We start from the raw sequence: 17,021 nt of genomic DNA, 5'->3' as shown, positions 1-17,021 counted from the left end.
TTTTTTATTTTTTTTTTTTTTTCATTTTCTCATCTCATTTAAGCGGGATGAATCACTGCTGCCAACATCATCTTCGCTTACCATCTTCTAACAGTTTGTGCCAAAGTCATCAGAGGCACATTACACACTGCAGTGAAGGCTGCTCTGCAGGTTCAGTTTAAAGAAGAACGGCGCGCGCGTGCGTGTGTGCGAGCAGAATGGTGATGATGCGCGTGACGCCATGAGCAGGAGCTGATCGGAAGAGCAACAGACAGACAGGACCCGAGCGGAGCCGAGGCAGCAGCAGCAGCAGCAGCAGCACCATCCCAGGTAGCTCAGTGCGGGTTGAAGGCCGACTCTCCGCTCCTCTCTCCAGGCTCCCTCAGATGCTCCGGTTCGGCGGCAGCATGCGCGGCTGGTTCCCCGCCCTGCTCTCGGTTCTTCTCGCCGGGCTCGCTGCCGCGACGTCCTCGGATCTGTTTGACAACCAGCTGGGTGACATCAATTACTGCAAAAAGCAATGCCAGCTCACCATCAAAAACAAAAGCCCCGCTAAAGTAAGTTGCTCCCGTGCGCTTCGCTGTCTTTGAAAGGAAAATCCCGTTAGCACTGGCTGAAAGCGGGTACGATCCTTATCATAATCAATGTTTCAACAGCGACATCAGCGTCTTTTATAACGAGCTGTTTTCGGTTAGTTACGGTGTGAAGAATGAATAGCTGAGGTAAACGCATTTCTGCGCAGCCAGGCTCGGACATTTCTCTGCATCTTCTTGGATGCGCTGTACGGCGCGCACAATTAGGCCGAAAAGATGCAGCTCGCTTTCGTCTGCGCCCTGGAGGCAAGTCCAAGATGTGGACTGCATCCAAGGCAAGTCCCGTGATTTAACCTACTCAACACTGCACCATGACAGATTAGGATCAGGGGATACCAGTTAGTGACAGTTTGCGGTTCTGCGCACAGAAGGAGGCCAAACTGGTCCCGAGCGGGATGCGGGGATGAAGGACATTTTTCTTGCGGTTTCTTTGATTTAATGCGGCTAAATCCGCAGCCTTTATCCGTGGTCTCCCCTCCCTCTGCTTCTCTGCTGCCTTCAGGTGTGGTTCAGACGTCCTGCAAGGCTGCGAGGAGCAGACCTGAAAGCGGGCTTTATCGCACACTTGAGAACTGTGCGATGCGAAAACAGTAAGGATGTAGGCTTATGATGCATATTAATCGGCCTGCTTTTGTTTATCATGTTTTCGGAAATGCATTCAAACCAAATATCGTTTGCTGAAAAACGAACAGTTCTTATCTCGGCTTTCACCCAAACATCAACAATCCCCCCCCGAAAAGATGCTGAAAAAGCTGCAGTAAATATTTCAGAGGTTCTCTTTGTCTCACCTTTGCTCGCAGTGGACGCTAGAGGGTGCTGTTTCTACCAACTAGCGGAGAAAATCGAGACCTTGAGGAGGAAGGTGAGGGAAGGCAGCTCCGTACACAATAAATTCACATACCTACGTGCTGCTTTTCTAAACGAGCATGACTCACCAGTCGCCGCTGAAAATTACCATAGCAGACACGTTTGCATGCACACCGAGGTCAGCCAGGCTTTTCTGGGTCTAACTGTTTGACCTGTTCTCGTCCCTCTGGCAGCTGAGGGCCATGACCTTGCGCCCGAAGCCCCCCTCTGTGATGGAGGCCGTGTCCAGCTGGTGCAACGACATCGTCAGCTCGGCCCAGAGCTTCATCTCCTCCACCTGGACCTTCTACTTGCAGGCCGACGACGGCAAGGTTGTGGTTTTCCAAGTAAGAGGCCCCCCGACGAGATCTTAAAAAATTCTTTTTAATTTTAAAGAAGACAACTTTAATGCAAAGTAATTATTTACGAGGCAGCTTGCACTTAGGTAGAATATCACCGATTCCGAAATGTTTGGTTTTATTAATTTTTTTATAAAATCCCATTTTCTTATACTTTTTCGAAACCCAACAGAGGCTTGTTCATTTAACTTCAGTTCGGTAAACCTGAGCCACTTCGCAAGGCAGAAACATCGAATTCTTATTTGATTTCTTAACAGGATGGTTTGGTTTAAGTTCAGCTCACACCAATCAAATTAATTCAAAAATACTCCAGTGAAATACACAAGTGGTACTATCACTGCACTGTGAAATGGTTTCACCCTCTCACAAACTTCCTATGTACTTTTTCCTCATACTTTAATATTTCAAATGATCAAACACATTTTAATATTAGATCACAAAATTAATATTAAATTCCCTTCATTTTTAAGGGAAAAGATTTCAAACCAAAATGACCGCATGAGAAAATATAATTTCCCTTCCCTTATTAAATCATAAAGTAACAGTTATTATCTGAAATATTGGCTTTGTTTTTTAGTCACTTTTAAATTTCTTACTGGCAGGCCAGCATAACCAAGAAATTCAAAAGAACCCGTCTGACAACATGAAGTAGGCTAAAAGATGCCAAAAGGCAACAGATTTACACAGATCTAAAGAAATTCAAGAGCAGATGAGAATCCAAGGCTTACCAAACCGTTTCTAAGGTTTGGGCACTCCAGTGAACCACAATGAGAGCCTCATCTACAAATGGAGAAAACATGGAACTGCGATGAATCTTCCCAGGAGTTGCCGGTTTGCCAAAATTACTTTGAGAGCATGTGGACGAGTCCGTCAGGAGGTCTCAGTAAAACCCAGAACCACATCTGAAACTCTGCAGGCTTCACTTGCCTCATTTAATGTCAGCGTTCAGGATTCAACAATGAGAAAGACGGCGCATAAATCTAAATTACATCCATCATGTTCAAAGGGGAAAATCACCGCTAACCAATGCAAACACAAAGGATGCTTCTCAAATTTACCAAAGAAAATCTCGATTCTCCAGAAAATTTCCCTAAATGACTCAAATGTTTGTGGAGCTATTCTGCGGAGAGACGAGACAAAGGGGAACCTTTTGGAAAGTGTGTGTCGTGTCACATCTGGCATAATAGTGCTACATTTTTCACACACACACACACACACACACACACGCACGCACGCACGCACGCACGCACGCACGCACGCACGCACACAAAAGATCAAATTGATTGTTAAATATGGTGGAGGGAGTGTGACAGTCTCTTAATGCTTCCTCAGTTTAGCACCTGGTTTGTAGGTGATTCTATTAGAATTAGAATTGGCCTAGTCAAAGTTCAAACCTAAATCTGTAAGATTTGAAACGTAAAATGTACAGGAACTCTCCTTCTAATCTGACTCAACTGGCACTATGTTACAGAGGGGGAAATTTTTTTTCAAGATTTCTGTCTCTTAGTGTGACTAGTTGGAAGAAAAGATCCCAAACATTTCCAGCTTTACCTGCAGTGGAAGGTGGTTCTATAAAGTAGAAGTGACCTGAATATATATGAACTCCACTCTTTTTGGGTTCTTCTCTCTTCCTTTCTCCGTAACTCTTTTCTTCCACTTCATGATTATGTTCTACGTTGGGTTGGTCTATTTGTAGAAAATACGCTGAAGTTTGTGGTCGTATTGTGCATAAAAATGTATCAGTCCCTTGGATTCTCTAGTTATTCTATGGCTCAAAATGAGATGTAGCCATTTTTTTTTTGTTTCATATGGTTGTAATTTGGGGTTTAAAGGAACCCAGCAGACCCCTGTAGATTATTTGATGCTGCACTCTGTTTCCTGTTAAGATTATACCCTCGACTCTACGCCTCTCTTAAGGTTGGGTAGAGTGCCAGCAGCTGTCGCACCCCATTTGGCGGCCGTCGTGTACCGAATGTGCAGCATGAGTGAGCATGCAGCTGGGCAGGGAAAGGCGGCCGAATTGTGACAGTGACAAAATCTTTTTATTTATTCTCACACAACTTTAAAGGTTTAAAAACATCCTCTTACATGATGCCATGACGCTCAGTTTTATACTCCGAGAGCCTCGTTGGTGAAGTCACAATAAAATGGGACACAATGCAGAATTTAACAAGCGGAGGACTGCTGAAAATAAAATGTGAATGCGGCAATTACATTGTTAGAAGTAAATTCTCACACTTTCGAGAAACTTTTACCGAAACATTGACCAGTTTTTCTTAAGCGACTGGGGCAGGTGTATTTCATTTGAGATTGCATCCAGATAAAACATTCTTTTGCTTGTTTAACTTTGAAAAGTAACGTTCATGCAACTTTTTTTTTTTTTTTTTTTTTTTTTACAAACATGCAGCGATGCATTGCTTTCTAGAGGAGTTTTAAGAATCTTAAACTGAAGTCAACACAATAAGACACCTACCTATTGAAGCTGTAAAAAAGATTTGCTTTGCTAAACCACCAGGCTGCACAATCAAACCCTGCAGTTTAAAAAAGCTGACCAGAAACCTGCATCTCTGTCAAGTGTTTTTTTTTTTTTTTACTGTTTGGACGCATGGATGACAGTTTTAGCTGCATAATTGACCGTTTCACAGGGAAATGATAGTGTTTATGCACTCTAACCCTCACAGAAGTGCTTCTGTATGAAAAGAGCCCTCTTCATGTGGGAATTCAGGATTGCGTGTGAGGATTTGTGCGCCGACTTGGCTGTCGGGCAATGCATCCATCTCAGAGTTGCTTTTGGACTGGGTGACGGATGTATGCATGCAGAACAACACTGTGAAGGGAAGCCTGCCTCAGCAGGGCTGTAGGGAGCTTGTCAGGCCTATGTTTAGCTTGCAGTTGATACACTGCCAGAAATGTGACAGGTTCAAACTTAAAAAAAAAAAAAAAAAATCCAACACACTGAGGGATGGCAAAGGTGGGAAATGCTCTCTGAAATACAAATTACAGTATGATAATGTCCACAAAGGCCTGACAATCTACAAGCAGCCATTGCTCTGGTTGTGTCTAACTTTGTTTTCAGAAATACACACTTGAAATGAGATACCAGATGTACGAAAAAAAGAAAAAAAAAGAAAAAAGCTTGTCCCTCCTGCAGCAAACAGGCATGTCTGGGGATGTGGTTAGCAAATTAGCCGAGGCTGTAAATGTTGCAATGTTTTGTTTTTAGCACTTATCCCCATGCAAGTAAACAATAAAGAAAGATAGAAGGAACGCTCAAAAGCAAGATACTGCTGCAATTGTAGTTTCTTCAGAGCACAGGGCACGTCTCCCAGAGCGAAAGGGTTGGTTTTAAGTTTTTTGAAACTATGTTCTGTCAGGTTAACATCAGTAATAATTCTAGAGAAAGAGAGAGAGAGAGAGAGAGAGAGAGAGAGAGAGAGAGAGAGAGAGAGAGAGACTTGGGGGTTTGGTGGGAAGGTGGAGATGCTGGTGAGCGGACAGGTTGCACAGAGGAGTTGAACAATTAGGAGCTTTGAGGTTGTCAGTCGTTGGGTTTGGGATGACAAGCAAGTGTGCAAAAGTTGAGCTCTCCATGGCGTCCTCCAGTGGAGATATGAAGAACTACACAGAAAACCCAACCACAGATACAGAAATGAGGAGTGATGGAAGCTAAGAGAGACAAAATGTGTCTGCAGTCTAAAATAACTAAAACAACAACAACAAAAAATTCATAGCAATAGGATAGATCGCCATGTTGGCCGATTTAAAGAGTCTGCAGGTTTAGCTGAATGATACAGGGTGACTCAGTGTGGATTTGTCTTTGTTGATAATGCATCTAGCACAGGGGTCTCAAACCCCGATCTAAAAATTGGTGTCGCGTAGCTTTTATATGTGTTTGTTTCACTACACCTGGATTAAATGACGAGGCCATTATCATCGCTCTGTAGTACTGGATGGTTCCTGAGGAGGCAATTCAGCCACTTGACGCTGAATTGTGTTTATGATGGGGTGGGCTGACACAACTAACAGGCTCAACTAATGTAATAACAAAATGTCAGACAGTTAGGGAAAAAAAATATGTATGCACAATGGGTTCACACTCCAGTGAACCACAATGGTTCACCCAGTATTTCAGATATTTAAAACAAACAAAAAAAACTAAACAATAATTATCAATATCAACTGATATGAAACACTTACATTATGATACATTTCTCAGTCATATTGTTCAGACCTAGTGTGTGTGTATATATGTAAATTATCTGATTTCAACTATATGAGTGGAAGAAACTCAGAAATGTCTAAAGTAGAAATATTCATTTAAAAGCCACAAAGATAAGGTCTCCTATTCCAACTCTTTTTTTAATACAGAGTACATTTATCTCTTCCTCTGATCATTTCGGTCTGCAGCTCACTAAAAATCACCCATATACGTTTTTCCTGTCACAGCGTTTTACACTGGCTCTACATCTGGTTTCAATGCGCTCGGTCAGAAAAAACATGACTCACGAGAGCTTTCCTAAATTCAGCTGTAAAACTGCCTTTTCATTTTGGCATTTTTGGGAGGTGAACTAACCTTTCATTTCTCCACTGTGACTCCGGGACGCTGCCGCACTTTGTTGTCTCAGACTAGTGACTGGTTTTGGTTGGCGCAGACCAACATTCTGGTGCTACTATAGGAGGTTCAGATCTGGATGAAAACACATGAATTATTACATGAACAGGGGGGAAAAAAAAAAAAACAGTTGGGAGGATTCAAGCTGCAGCGGGAGATGATTTACCGTTAGGTGCACATGCATGTGTGTGTTGTTGCTGAGGCCAGCAATGCTATTATTAAAAGTGACTGCAGCTGCTGCTGTAGGGAAAAGAGGGTCAGCAGTGGGAAAGCAAAATCCTCTTTTAATGAGTCCTCTTGGTGAACAAAACACAAAACAGTGAAAACAGTGACGACAGGCAATCTGTGTTTTAGCTGTATTTTTTATTTTTTTAGAAACTACCTCAGTACTAAGTTAAAACCCATTTAGGTGAGTGAAATAATATGAAGGAACACAGAAAATCTTCAATAAAAACTCTGTCCTTAATGAGCTTCAGGGAAAGTTATTAGTGCTCATAAAATCCCGATGTCAAGATGGAAACTTTTAGTTTACCAGCAAATTATTGTATTTTCAAAGTATGAATGTGTCCCTTGCTTCTTCTGCGTACTTTCTAGTCACATTTAAACATTTCAGATCATCAAACAATTTTTGTGGGATAAAAAGGTGATCCGAGTTAATACAAAAAGCAGTTTTCCACCTAGGATTTTATTCAAACCCTTTGCGAAAAAGTAACTGTGATAAGTAATGTGCTATTGTTTCCTCGTGTTAATTTTAATTATTTTAGTTCAGACACATTAACATTCAAGCATAACCAGGCTGTTTAAAGTTATGCTAGAATAGGGAAAGTTCAGAGTTTTTTTTTCTTCCCATTTGTAGACATCTCTCACTTTGTTTTACTGAAGTCTAAAGGCTTAGAAAGTAAAAACACTGCTTTGGTTTCAAAACAATGCTTAGCTGTAAATGTGGAAGAATCATGTTAATAAGCAAAACACACAAGAATTTGTATGGAAAAGATATATTTTTGCACCAGAAGCTAAAGCTGTCAACCCATTCTTGAGGGATGCCATAAAGGTTACAGATTATTATTTGTATAATTCTTGTAGAACAAGGGGCTTAACATGCTTTGGTATGATCTTTGAACTATTGTCTTAAAGTGGTTTACCAATCATGTTCTGTCTAGAATAACGCCACAGATCCGAAATCTACATATCAATGAAGAAGTTTGGAAAGTTGTGCATGAAATCGGTGAAAGTTTCCTGTCTATATTTCCACTCATGGCTAAATATCTTTCTGCTCTTGTTTGTTGTGACGTCAGAGCCAGCCAGAGATGGAGTACTCCATGCCGGAGCTGCAGGCTCCTCGATCCAGCGTGGCCGACAAACCCTGGCCTCAGGTCCACTCCCACACCCAGAGACCCCACGGTAGGAACATTTCCACAACACTTACAAACAATACACGGGACTCGGATCAACAGTTTGGCCGTAACAATCTGTCCGTCGAGCCGTCCTGGCCTCCTGCATGAAATCCCAACATGTTGCGTTGACCGTCGTCGGTGTAATGTGGCAAAACGTGAAAGAGTTGAGTGAATATTGAGCGTGTCAGCAAAGCGGAGAACTTTTTTCTAATTGCCTGGCAGGCGTTAAAGGGCGAGGAGACAGAGGAGCAGGCAAGTCGGCGATCAAAGGGAAGCGCCCCGTCCAGCACGCAGAGGACGCTGCAGCTGACCACGACTTCCTGGGCTGCATGTCAAGGTCAGAAACCTTTGAGAGAGAGAGAGAGAGAAAGAGAGAGAGAGAGAGAGAGAAAATATATATTTTTGGTGAGCTGATTCACGTGATTAAATGATTCAGAACTTGCTTGTATTGAATCTTATTCAGATGCACCACAGCTTTCCACTTGTTCCTTGTTCTGTTTCCTCCTGTTCGGTTGTAGCTTTTGATAATCTTTGTGGCAAAAGTCCACAGTTTGAAATGCCTCCCGTTGGTAATATTTGATTGAAAAAATAAAAAAATAAATAAAATAAAACTTACGATCATAACTGGGATTATCTCCGCCTCTGGACACCGAGCCGTGTACCATTAGACCGCACTTGTTGGATTGCAGTAAACGAGTGACGACATTTAACAGAGAATGATAGATGTATTTTTTATTTTCGACTGGTCTGGTTATGAATCCTTTTAGTGTTTCAGGGTCAGTCTCCCTCTTCCTTGTTCCAGACGCTCAGGTCTTCCTCGGTGGATTTTAGCTGCTTGTCTCTTCCTGTCCATCATGGTCATGCTGTGGCTGAGCTGCGCCAGCCTCGTCACCGCGCCGGAGCAGCACATCAAGACGCAGGTACGTATTCAGAAGAGCATCTCCGTGTTCTGCCCCCTGCTGTATTCTCCTCCTCTGCCTGCAGCTTTAGATCACTGCTATGATATTAGTGGAAATCCAGCGAGATGAGTTACAGTGTTTTCTGTTCAGTTTATTAAATGCCTCTTCATCACCAAATCCTTGTTATGCAACACATATTTTAGTGATTAAATAGTTTTAAGCCTTGCCCGATGTCGACCCTCTTATGCTGTTTGTGATTCTGAATTATTAGTTGTTTATTAAAATATCAAAGTATTAGCAGTGCTTCACTGCTAAAAATGTTCAGCAGCCATAGATAAACCTTCTTATTTATTATCTCTCTAAATGTGTCATACTTTCTCTTTTGTGCATATCAAATCGGTCGATAGACGTTTAGCTTAAGTTGTTTTCACAAGTTGTTTAATAAGGCTGCACATTTTTTGGAAAACAATGATTATTCTCCATATTCTCCATTAAAGACAAAGTACACCCTCCAATTTATAGTTTTAACATCTAAATGATTCTGTCTTATCTGTCCTTTCTGACCATTTTGTAACACTAATAGTGAATTGAAATGTAATTCCCAGAAGGTCGGTTCATGCATAAGCATAAAAATAAATATCCCTCTGACAGCGATTTTGATTGCTACACTACTGGATAGATCGATCAATCGATCAATCAATCAATCAATCAATCAATCAATCAATCAATCAATCAATCAATCAATCAATCAATCAATAAATGCCTTTATTTTCATGTGTTTTTAAACACATCAAAAATAAATGGCAAGATAGGGAACAGATTTGCTTAAATATGACTGGGTTACAAAAACTATTTGTTGAAAGCTGTCTATGTTTTTTCATCTGAACTAGGACTGTTTTGCACCGTTGAATCCAAAAAATGATCCATTTTTCTCAATCGGGTTAAATTTTTATTCTATTTCGATTTAGAGACCGACTAAATTGATTACATTTTTGTGACGTTATCCGTTCATTTCCGTTAATACTTCTCATCCAAAAAAGGATATAGGAGAAAACAAAAAGTTTTCTAACAGAGTGTATTAATTAAATGTTAGGAACATGGATTTCCGTAAATTGTTGCATGTTGAATGTTGACCTGATTGAGCAAAAACCAATGTGATTTTTGGATTCAGCCCATCAAAATGACCCTAAAACAGTTTGAAAAAAAAAAAAAAAACAGACAATTTTTTTTGGCCAGTGCAGTCATGTTTTCGTTGGCTATTTGCTATATTGTCTTTGCTTTTCTTTGCTTTTCTCAGCTGAGCATCAATGGAGATAAGGAGTTCATGGAACATGTACACAAGGTCAACCCTTTCCACCTGAGCTCCATGATCGCCGTCAGCGTGAAGCAGTCGGAGGAAGCCCAGGAGGCAGGACCGCTTCCGGTCAAGGTTGATCTCAACAAAACCTGCGTTTAGAGAGAAAGCGGCCGTGTCTCGTTACTTTTGGTGACCGCGTGTAAAACATGTGGCCTGTCATCAACGCGCCACTCAGCAGAGTTTTTAAAATATGTTTAATTTAAAAAAAAAAAAAGAAAAAAAAAAGAAAAGCACGGCTCCATGTTCTGTTTACTCAGATTAATCAATAACATCTCGTGTCAGCAGGATGTTTCTTTTTTCTTTTTCATTTTTTTTTTTATTGTACAGTCCACTTTTCTGCAAGTTCATCCTCAGATTACCATTAACGACCCGCTTCGCTCACGGGCGGAGAGACGCAGCCCTCTGTTCAGTTTAGTCTCACGTCCGCACACGAGACGAGCAGAGAGAGGATGGATGACAGCCGAGAGCTCCGCCGGCATTCGTAATGTTGAGCTTGGACAAACGCACAGATTCGTGTTAGATTTAATTTATCTCATTTGCGCAGAGTTGGGATTAATTAAAACGTCTCGCTCAGACTCGAGAGATGGAAGGCGGCGGGAGGGAGGAAGATGAATGAAAGGTGAGCAAAGTACTTGACAGCGCCGCGGGAAACAAACGCAGTAACAAATACGCAGTTTATGATCTGTTTACATAATCAGCTTTATGAGCTCTTCAGAAATATCGCCTTTGCAAACGGCTCTGAAATTGAAAATCCTCTTCTTGACATCGTTCTCAGGTGAGTAATCCTCACCAGGGAGACAAAAACTAAATTAGCCCTCCCCTACCTCCTAATTCCTGTGTGTGTGTGTGTGTGTGTGTGTGTGTGTGTGTGTGTGTGTGTGTGTGTGTGTGCGTGTGTGTGTGTGTGTGTGTTTGGATAAATCTGCAACAGCGCTCATTCATCTGCGGAGAACAAATTCAAACGACAGCATCTGGGCGTGCTGACTGGAAACGAGAAAAGCTGAAGCCGTTATTTATTTTCTTCTTCCCTATTTATTCTGAGTCATCGACATAAGTAATCTGCTGAAGTGTTTTGCTGAAGTGCCATAGACATTTAACGCATCACACAAGTGTAAACGCTCTTTTGTGTACGACCATTGCAGCACAGAGAAACACACAACAGTACAAGATGGCACCAGATGCTGTATCAATATAGCTATGATTATTATGATTACTATGGCTCTTATATCACTTCGAGACTTTGTAGCTGTTACCTGTGCCATGTGCTTTCCAATAGCTGACTATTTTGTATGTCCTTAGGAGCACATATTGAAGGATAACCCCTGTAATAATGTGTAATGCAAAGCTTTGAACATAGACCTTTGTTATTGAACAGAATTGCACAGTCTTAGAGAAGATATTTTGTTTTCCTCTCCGTGCTTTTGCTTTTGGTGTCCTGTAATGCTCTCTTTTAACCCCCCCCCCCTTATGTAGACAATTAACCGTGCATGCAAGTGATAAATCCTTTTGTTTGTTTGTTTGTTTGTTTGTTTGTTTTTTAGATGATAGTTTGTTCTAAGCACTCGCCATGCCAGTAACAACACTTCTTTATTGTGGACTTGTGATTTTTTATTTTTTTTATGTTTTATGTGTTCATATTTACAGTTAACCTAAAACGTATAATAATGATTTATAGCTAGGACTCTTGATTAAAAAAAAAAAAAAAAAAAAAAAAAGCCATCTGATCAGTATATGTGCAGCTTCGAGCTCAAAGTTACAGGATATGAGTTGATTAAATCAAACTGTATTTGTTTCTTTTTACTGTTTATTTCCAGTGAAATGATACAACATGATGAAATAAAGTGTTTTCACTGTAAATCAATAAAATATGCAAGCGGAGGTTTTTTGTTTTCGTTAGTAAGAAGAATATTTAATAAATGGACGATTGACATTATAGATTCAGTGTCTGTGTTTTTCCTTTTTCGAAGTTCACACTACTTCTTATGAGAAATAAGTGGTTCTGTGCAAAAGTTTTAACTCGGTCCTAATTTGGTGATACTTCCAGGAAGACAGACTTCCCTGTATTGTTATTTAAAAGTCATTGGAGGTTTCCCAAAAAGGTTCTGGGTTCGATTCCCAGCCCCGGTCTTTCTGCATGGAGTTTGCATGTTCTCCCTGTGCATGCGTGGGTTTTCTCCGGGTACTCCAGTTTCCTCCCACAGTCCAAAAACTTGACTGTCAGGTTAATTGGCCTCTCCAAATTGCCCTTAGGTGAGAGTGTGTGTGCATGGTTGTTTGTCCTGTGTGTCTCTGTGTTGCCCTGCGACAGACTGGCGACCTGTCCAGGGTGAACCCCGCCTCTCACCTGGAACGTTAGCTGGAGATAGGAGGCACTAGCACCCCTCCTGACCCCACTAAGGGACAAGGGTGTAAAGAAAATGGATGGATGGATGGATGGATGGATGTTTCCCCCCGTTTAAGCTCAGATAATTGAAGGAACCAAGAAGAAGTTCTGAGTTTTAAAAACACAGCTAGAGCAGACGGACAGTGTCTATATGTAATGTCATGAAACAAATAAATAAATAAAAAAGGCCTCTGCAAAAATCTAACTTACTGCTTGGGGTATGTCTGGAGTTGCTTTAAAATAGAGTAATTCATCACTTCTTAACCCATTCAAAGACCATTTAGAGCCACCCTTTCCTGCATATTGGTGGGAACGTGGTATTAACTATCTTGTTTAAGAGCGTTTTGACGTGTAGCACGGAAAGAATCTGGAATCGAACTTGCAACTTTCAGATTTCCTCTCTTGCAGTTGAGTCAGAGTCTCCTGTAGATTGTTGTGGTTCTCAAACTTTCTACAAGTTCAGCTTGAGTCACTCCAAGATTTTTGAGGTAATTTTTGTCATCACAGTTTAATTTGCTTTAGTCAGAGTGTTTTCATTAAAATGTAGAGTAGCATTTCACCCATTTGTAGTTATTTTACTAGCCACTGTGAATTTCCTAGGAGTTTAATCTGGAAAAAATAAATAAATACATCATAGAAAAAAAATTATTTATACCCAGGTCAAATGTTCATCCTACAATGTAGTGTAGTTAGCTATGTTTTGCAATACACTATGTGCAGACTTTTTTTTAAATTTAAAATAACTTTATTTTGATTTACCTGTTCAAAAAGTCCCAAACTCCAATCTCTTAAATAAGATGTTTATTTATTTATTTTTTTAAAAAGATCATGTTCACTACGATGTGCAAACAGGACAACAGTGTAACTCTAAAACTTCAATTTAGCCTTTACCTTCACCTCAAACATTAAAATTAGCAGCTTTTCAAAATTCATCAGAACTGCTTGACCTGAACAATACATTAATAAATGACAATATATTAATTTGGCAATGACATTCATTTAAAAATAATAAAAGTGTTGTGCAAAAAAAAAAAAAAAATCAAAGAAGCAAATGTGAAAATCATTCAAGAACAAAATTATAGCATGAAAATTAAATGCTCTGATTTAAAATAAAACAAAAACAAAACAAAACAATCAAACAAACAAACAAACAACAACAACAACAACAAAAAAACATTCAGCCAGAAATGCATTCAAATGGCGTAGTAAATAAAAAATCCACTTGGGGGCAGCAAAGTTCATGAAGTCGGACAAGTGCTTCGCGCTTCTTGTTTTTTTTTTTAATATCATATTTAAGAAAATCTAAAGCAAATCTCTCCTGTTAGGGTTCAAAAAAGTTCAGAGACCAGAGAAGAAGCTGTGGAAAAAAATTCAAATCAAATAATCAGAAAAAGAAGATTTGGAGTGCATGAAGGGTTTGTGAACTTGTTTGACAGACAATTATGTAGCCTTTTGATATCTTCACTAAGATGGTCGAGAGAGAAATTTTCACAGAAAACATAACAGTTGAAAGCTGCTGCTACAACCAATAAGCAAATAAATGCTATAATTCACTGGCTGCCATCTGGAAAGGATATGAAGAGGGGGTGTGGAACGCGATTTTATCTTTTTACACTGAAGATAACAAACTGTAAATGTAGAGAATCCCAACCTGTTAAAAAGAAAAATGAGAATATGAGGAGAAATAATGGAACAAAGACAAAAAAAAATAAAACATTGCGTAGGCCTCTTTGTCACGGCATCAAACACAGACCAGATACAATGAATTCCTAATCAAACAGCTCAAAACAAGGCCAGCACAACAGAGCTTCCAGCGCATGTGTCCAATTAGCATAACATGCTGGTTGGCTGTGTGAAAGACACAAAGACAGAAGGAAAATATCAAAACATGCCTTAGCTGTGACACATAATCAAAGGGTGGAAGCTGCACCATGAGAGGGTGTTACATTACATTACCCCTTGATGTCATGACAGACATTCAGAAGTGGGGTTGGTGCAGAGACTTCAGCTGGTCACTGTGCATGATGTGTCAATGTATCATCATCATCATGCATGCAACAAGATGTTCACGTCACAATGGACTATTATGCAAAAATTGGGCAAATGAAAACATCCATCTATCCATCCAGCCAAGTCCAGAAATATGCAGTAGACAGGAAAATACAGAATATCTGCAAACTTAGTAAAAATGGAGGAGGACATGAAGAAACTGATTATGTGTTGTAAAATATTTACCTGCTTCTTCAGCTCCACTCCTTCAGACAGAGGAGTGGCAACAATATAAGAAAGTCTTGAGGTGTATCGGTACTTACACAGTGAGAAGTGTGGTTGCATTTTGAAGAAGGGGGTTGGGTGCAACCTCGTAATGTGCCTCAAAGCAGAGGTGGAGCCTAGTCAAAGTCCAGGACATCCCTCTGTTTTGGGTTCTACCATCATTTTCAGGAGGAACATGGACAGCAGACATGGACGATGAAATCAAATTTAATTTGATAGTAATTCAGCGTTTTCTAGACTTTCCAATTGCTAATAGCACATTAATTCTTTATTTGACTCTTTTTTTCAGGGGGCATTTTTTTTTTTTTTGTAGTTTAAGACTATAGTTGGTGATGGGGAGGCTGAGGTATTATGACCTGATAAGTTATTTCTTACCATAAATGAAAGTAACTGGTTTTGAATACCTGCTGTATCCTAAAACCTAAAATCGTACATAATCTACATTCAGCTTTGATGTTTATCCTTTTCAACTTTTCTTATTGGGCGGTTGGCTGTAGGTGAATCGCCAGGTAATGTCAGGTAAATTTTCTTGCTCTGTGGGATTTTTGCTGACTAAGTGAGGTAAGTATTTTTTTTGGATGCACTTTAAACTTTTAAGCTTAATTTTTCTTGTTGTTTGCACCAGATGGTAAATGAAACACAGAGAGATTGGGTGCACTCTTCACACGCTTATTGATCCCACAAGTTAAAACCCGTCAGATTCCAGGTGCGCCCATGAGTAGCAAACAGGTGGTGGAGCTTCGAATGGACACGTCGATGAGTTTGCGGAACGTTGAAAGAGTCAACATTTAGCCAACATGCAAATCAGTTATGTCAAAACTACAATTAGTAATAAAAAAACAAATCATTTCGCTGTTGCCTACATTTTTTTTTGGTAGTTGACAATCAATCCTACTGCACCACTGCCTGAAACAGCCTGGTTTACTCCTTTCAATGGGTTCTGGGTCTCCTCTTAGAGGGACATGCACGGAAATGCTCCTTAGGGAGGCGCTCTCTCGACGAGGAGCAACCTCAGCAACAGGTTTTTGGGAAAAAAAAAAAAAAAATCCTACAGCAGGTTCACTTCTCAAACCCATGTGAGTAAAAAGGTCAAATCTGCGTTTTGAACTGCTCATTCCGAGGAGGACTGGAGCTCAAAATCGTCTGCTATACATTCAGACACTTTAGGTGGAGAGAAGACAAATTACCTGCTGTAGCACCACTTTAGTAACTTGACCAGACCGGCCTTCGCTCTGTGCACTCTCAAAGGGTTTTGCCTGCGATGGGATACCGTTCATAATGAACTAGGGAGAGATCCAGGACAGAGCCTGATGTGATTTGGTGAAATACATCCTTCTGAAGGGTTTATGAAAACTACAGGAACGGGTTGTACCGTCTGTGCTGGTGTGTTGACTCACTGAATGCAAATAGGCAGTGTTGTCCTACTCTTCCTCTGCCTCCTACAATCAGCCGCTCTCTGTTGACGGAGGAGAAGACAAACAGGGATTTTATGGCCGCTGCAGCCAGAAACTCGGACAACACGTGTCATGCAAGCGGACGTTTATGACCGGATGAGAGTTACAACTGTAAATTCACCCACTGAACGCGAATGGCTGATCTATACAACCGGTTCGTTTACCTTTCATTTCGATGATCTCAAAGCGGTTTTTGAAGCATTATTTTTTTTAGAACTGCGATCCCTTTATGTGTTTTGTTTTAACTCACATACAGCATATCAAGTTGAATTATTCTCCCTCACGGCATGTTCTCCTACATCTCAAATCCACATCTCTGGTCATCTTCACATGCCGCTCACTTAATCACCCTCAGGGGGCGCTATGGAACCATGTTACAGCGCTGGTGGCCCCATTATTACAATTTAATGGTTTATGTGAGTGAAGAGGCAATGTTCCTCTCTAGCTTTCCTCCCTCCCAGCCGCACAGAGCTGTGTGCTGCTCTTATCTGGCCAGACCTGCTGCAGGAGCCAACCTGCAGTGCATTAAACAAGTCACACACGCACACACACGCACAGGTGAACACACACACACACACACACACAAACAGCAGCAGCGTGAGTGTGTGTGCGTGTGTGTGTGTTTGGAAATGAGCAGAATAATGAAAGAGGAGTGTGAGATTGTTAAAAGAAAGGAGAGGGGGAGTTTATCAGGGGGGCTGATTGGACATTGTAGTGTATATTTGTGAATAATTTATCAGAAATTTTACACTAAGAGAAAAATGATGAAACCGTAACGCAATGATGACGGGACCTGAAGACGAAGCGTACGTTGGCTGGTTTTAATTAAGACGTACACAAACTGGGTTCTGATATTCAAATCAAATTCAAT

General features: G+C 40.6%; 2 protein-coding genes and 2 long non-coding RNA genes across 4 annotated transcripts in view; 1 reads left to right on the top strand and 3 right to left on the bottom strand.

The window, feature by feature from the left end:
* Nucleotides 1-177, bottom strand: part of crlf1b (cytokine receptor-like factor 1b) — a 12,536-nt gene extending 12,359 nt beyond the window's left edge. Inside the window, exon 1 of the mRNA XM_007577225.2 lies at nucleotides 82-177. The gene's annotated coding sequence lies outside the window, so the exon portion shown is untranslated. The remainder of the gene's footprint in view (nucleotides 1-81) is intronic.
* A 72-nt stretch (nucleotides 178-249) lies between these two features.
* Nucleotides 250-11,754, top strand: tmem59l (transmembrane protein 59-like). Its single transcript, XM_016663624.1, has 8 exons — nucleotides 250-561; nucleotides 1,075-1,146; nucleotides 1,373-1,434; nucleotides 1,613-1,765; nucleotides 7,685-7,790; nucleotides 8,006-8,120; nucleotides 8,586-8,703; nucleotides 9,980-11,754. The coding sequence occupies exons 1-8, from the start codon at nucleotides 366-368 to the stop codon at nucleotides 10,136-10,138; spliced, it is 981 nt and encodes a 326-aa protein (XP_016519110.1). The 5' UTR covers nucleotides 250-365; the 3' UTR covers nucleotides 10,139-11,754.
* LOC103155511 (uncharacterized) lies at nucleotides 3,529-7,678 on the bottom strand. The gene is made up of 2 exons (XR_001659479.1): nucleotides 6,351-7,678; nucleotides 3,529-5,809 (listed from the first exon to the last, which is right to left on the bottom strand). It is a non-coding gene; the product is annotated as an uncharacterized LOC103155511 (long non-coding RNA).
* A 1,952-nt stretch (nucleotides 11,755-13,706) lies between the features above and the next one.
* On the bottom strand, nucleotides 13,707-16,713 carry LOC107833719 (uncharacterized). Its single transcript, XR_001659480.1, has 2 exons — nucleotides 16,094-16,713; nucleotides 13,707-15,979 (listed from the first exon to the last, which is right to left on the bottom strand). It is a non-coding gene; the product is annotated as an uncharacterized LOC107833719 (long non-coding RNA).
* Nucleotides 16,714-17,021: the final 308 nt, after the last annotated feature.

This window comes from Poecilia formosa, unplaced genomic scaffold (genome assembly GCF_000485575.1).
Source record: "Poecilia formosa unplaced genomic scaffold, Poecilia_formosa-5.1.2 Scaffold432, whole genome shotgun sequence".
NCBI classification, from domain to species: Eukaryota; Metazoa; Chordata; class Actinopteri; order Cyprinodontiformes; family Poeciliidae; genus Poecilia; species Poecilia formosa.
Note: the sequence above shows the minus strand (reverse complement) of the source record. Positions and strands in the feature narration are given on the sequence as shown.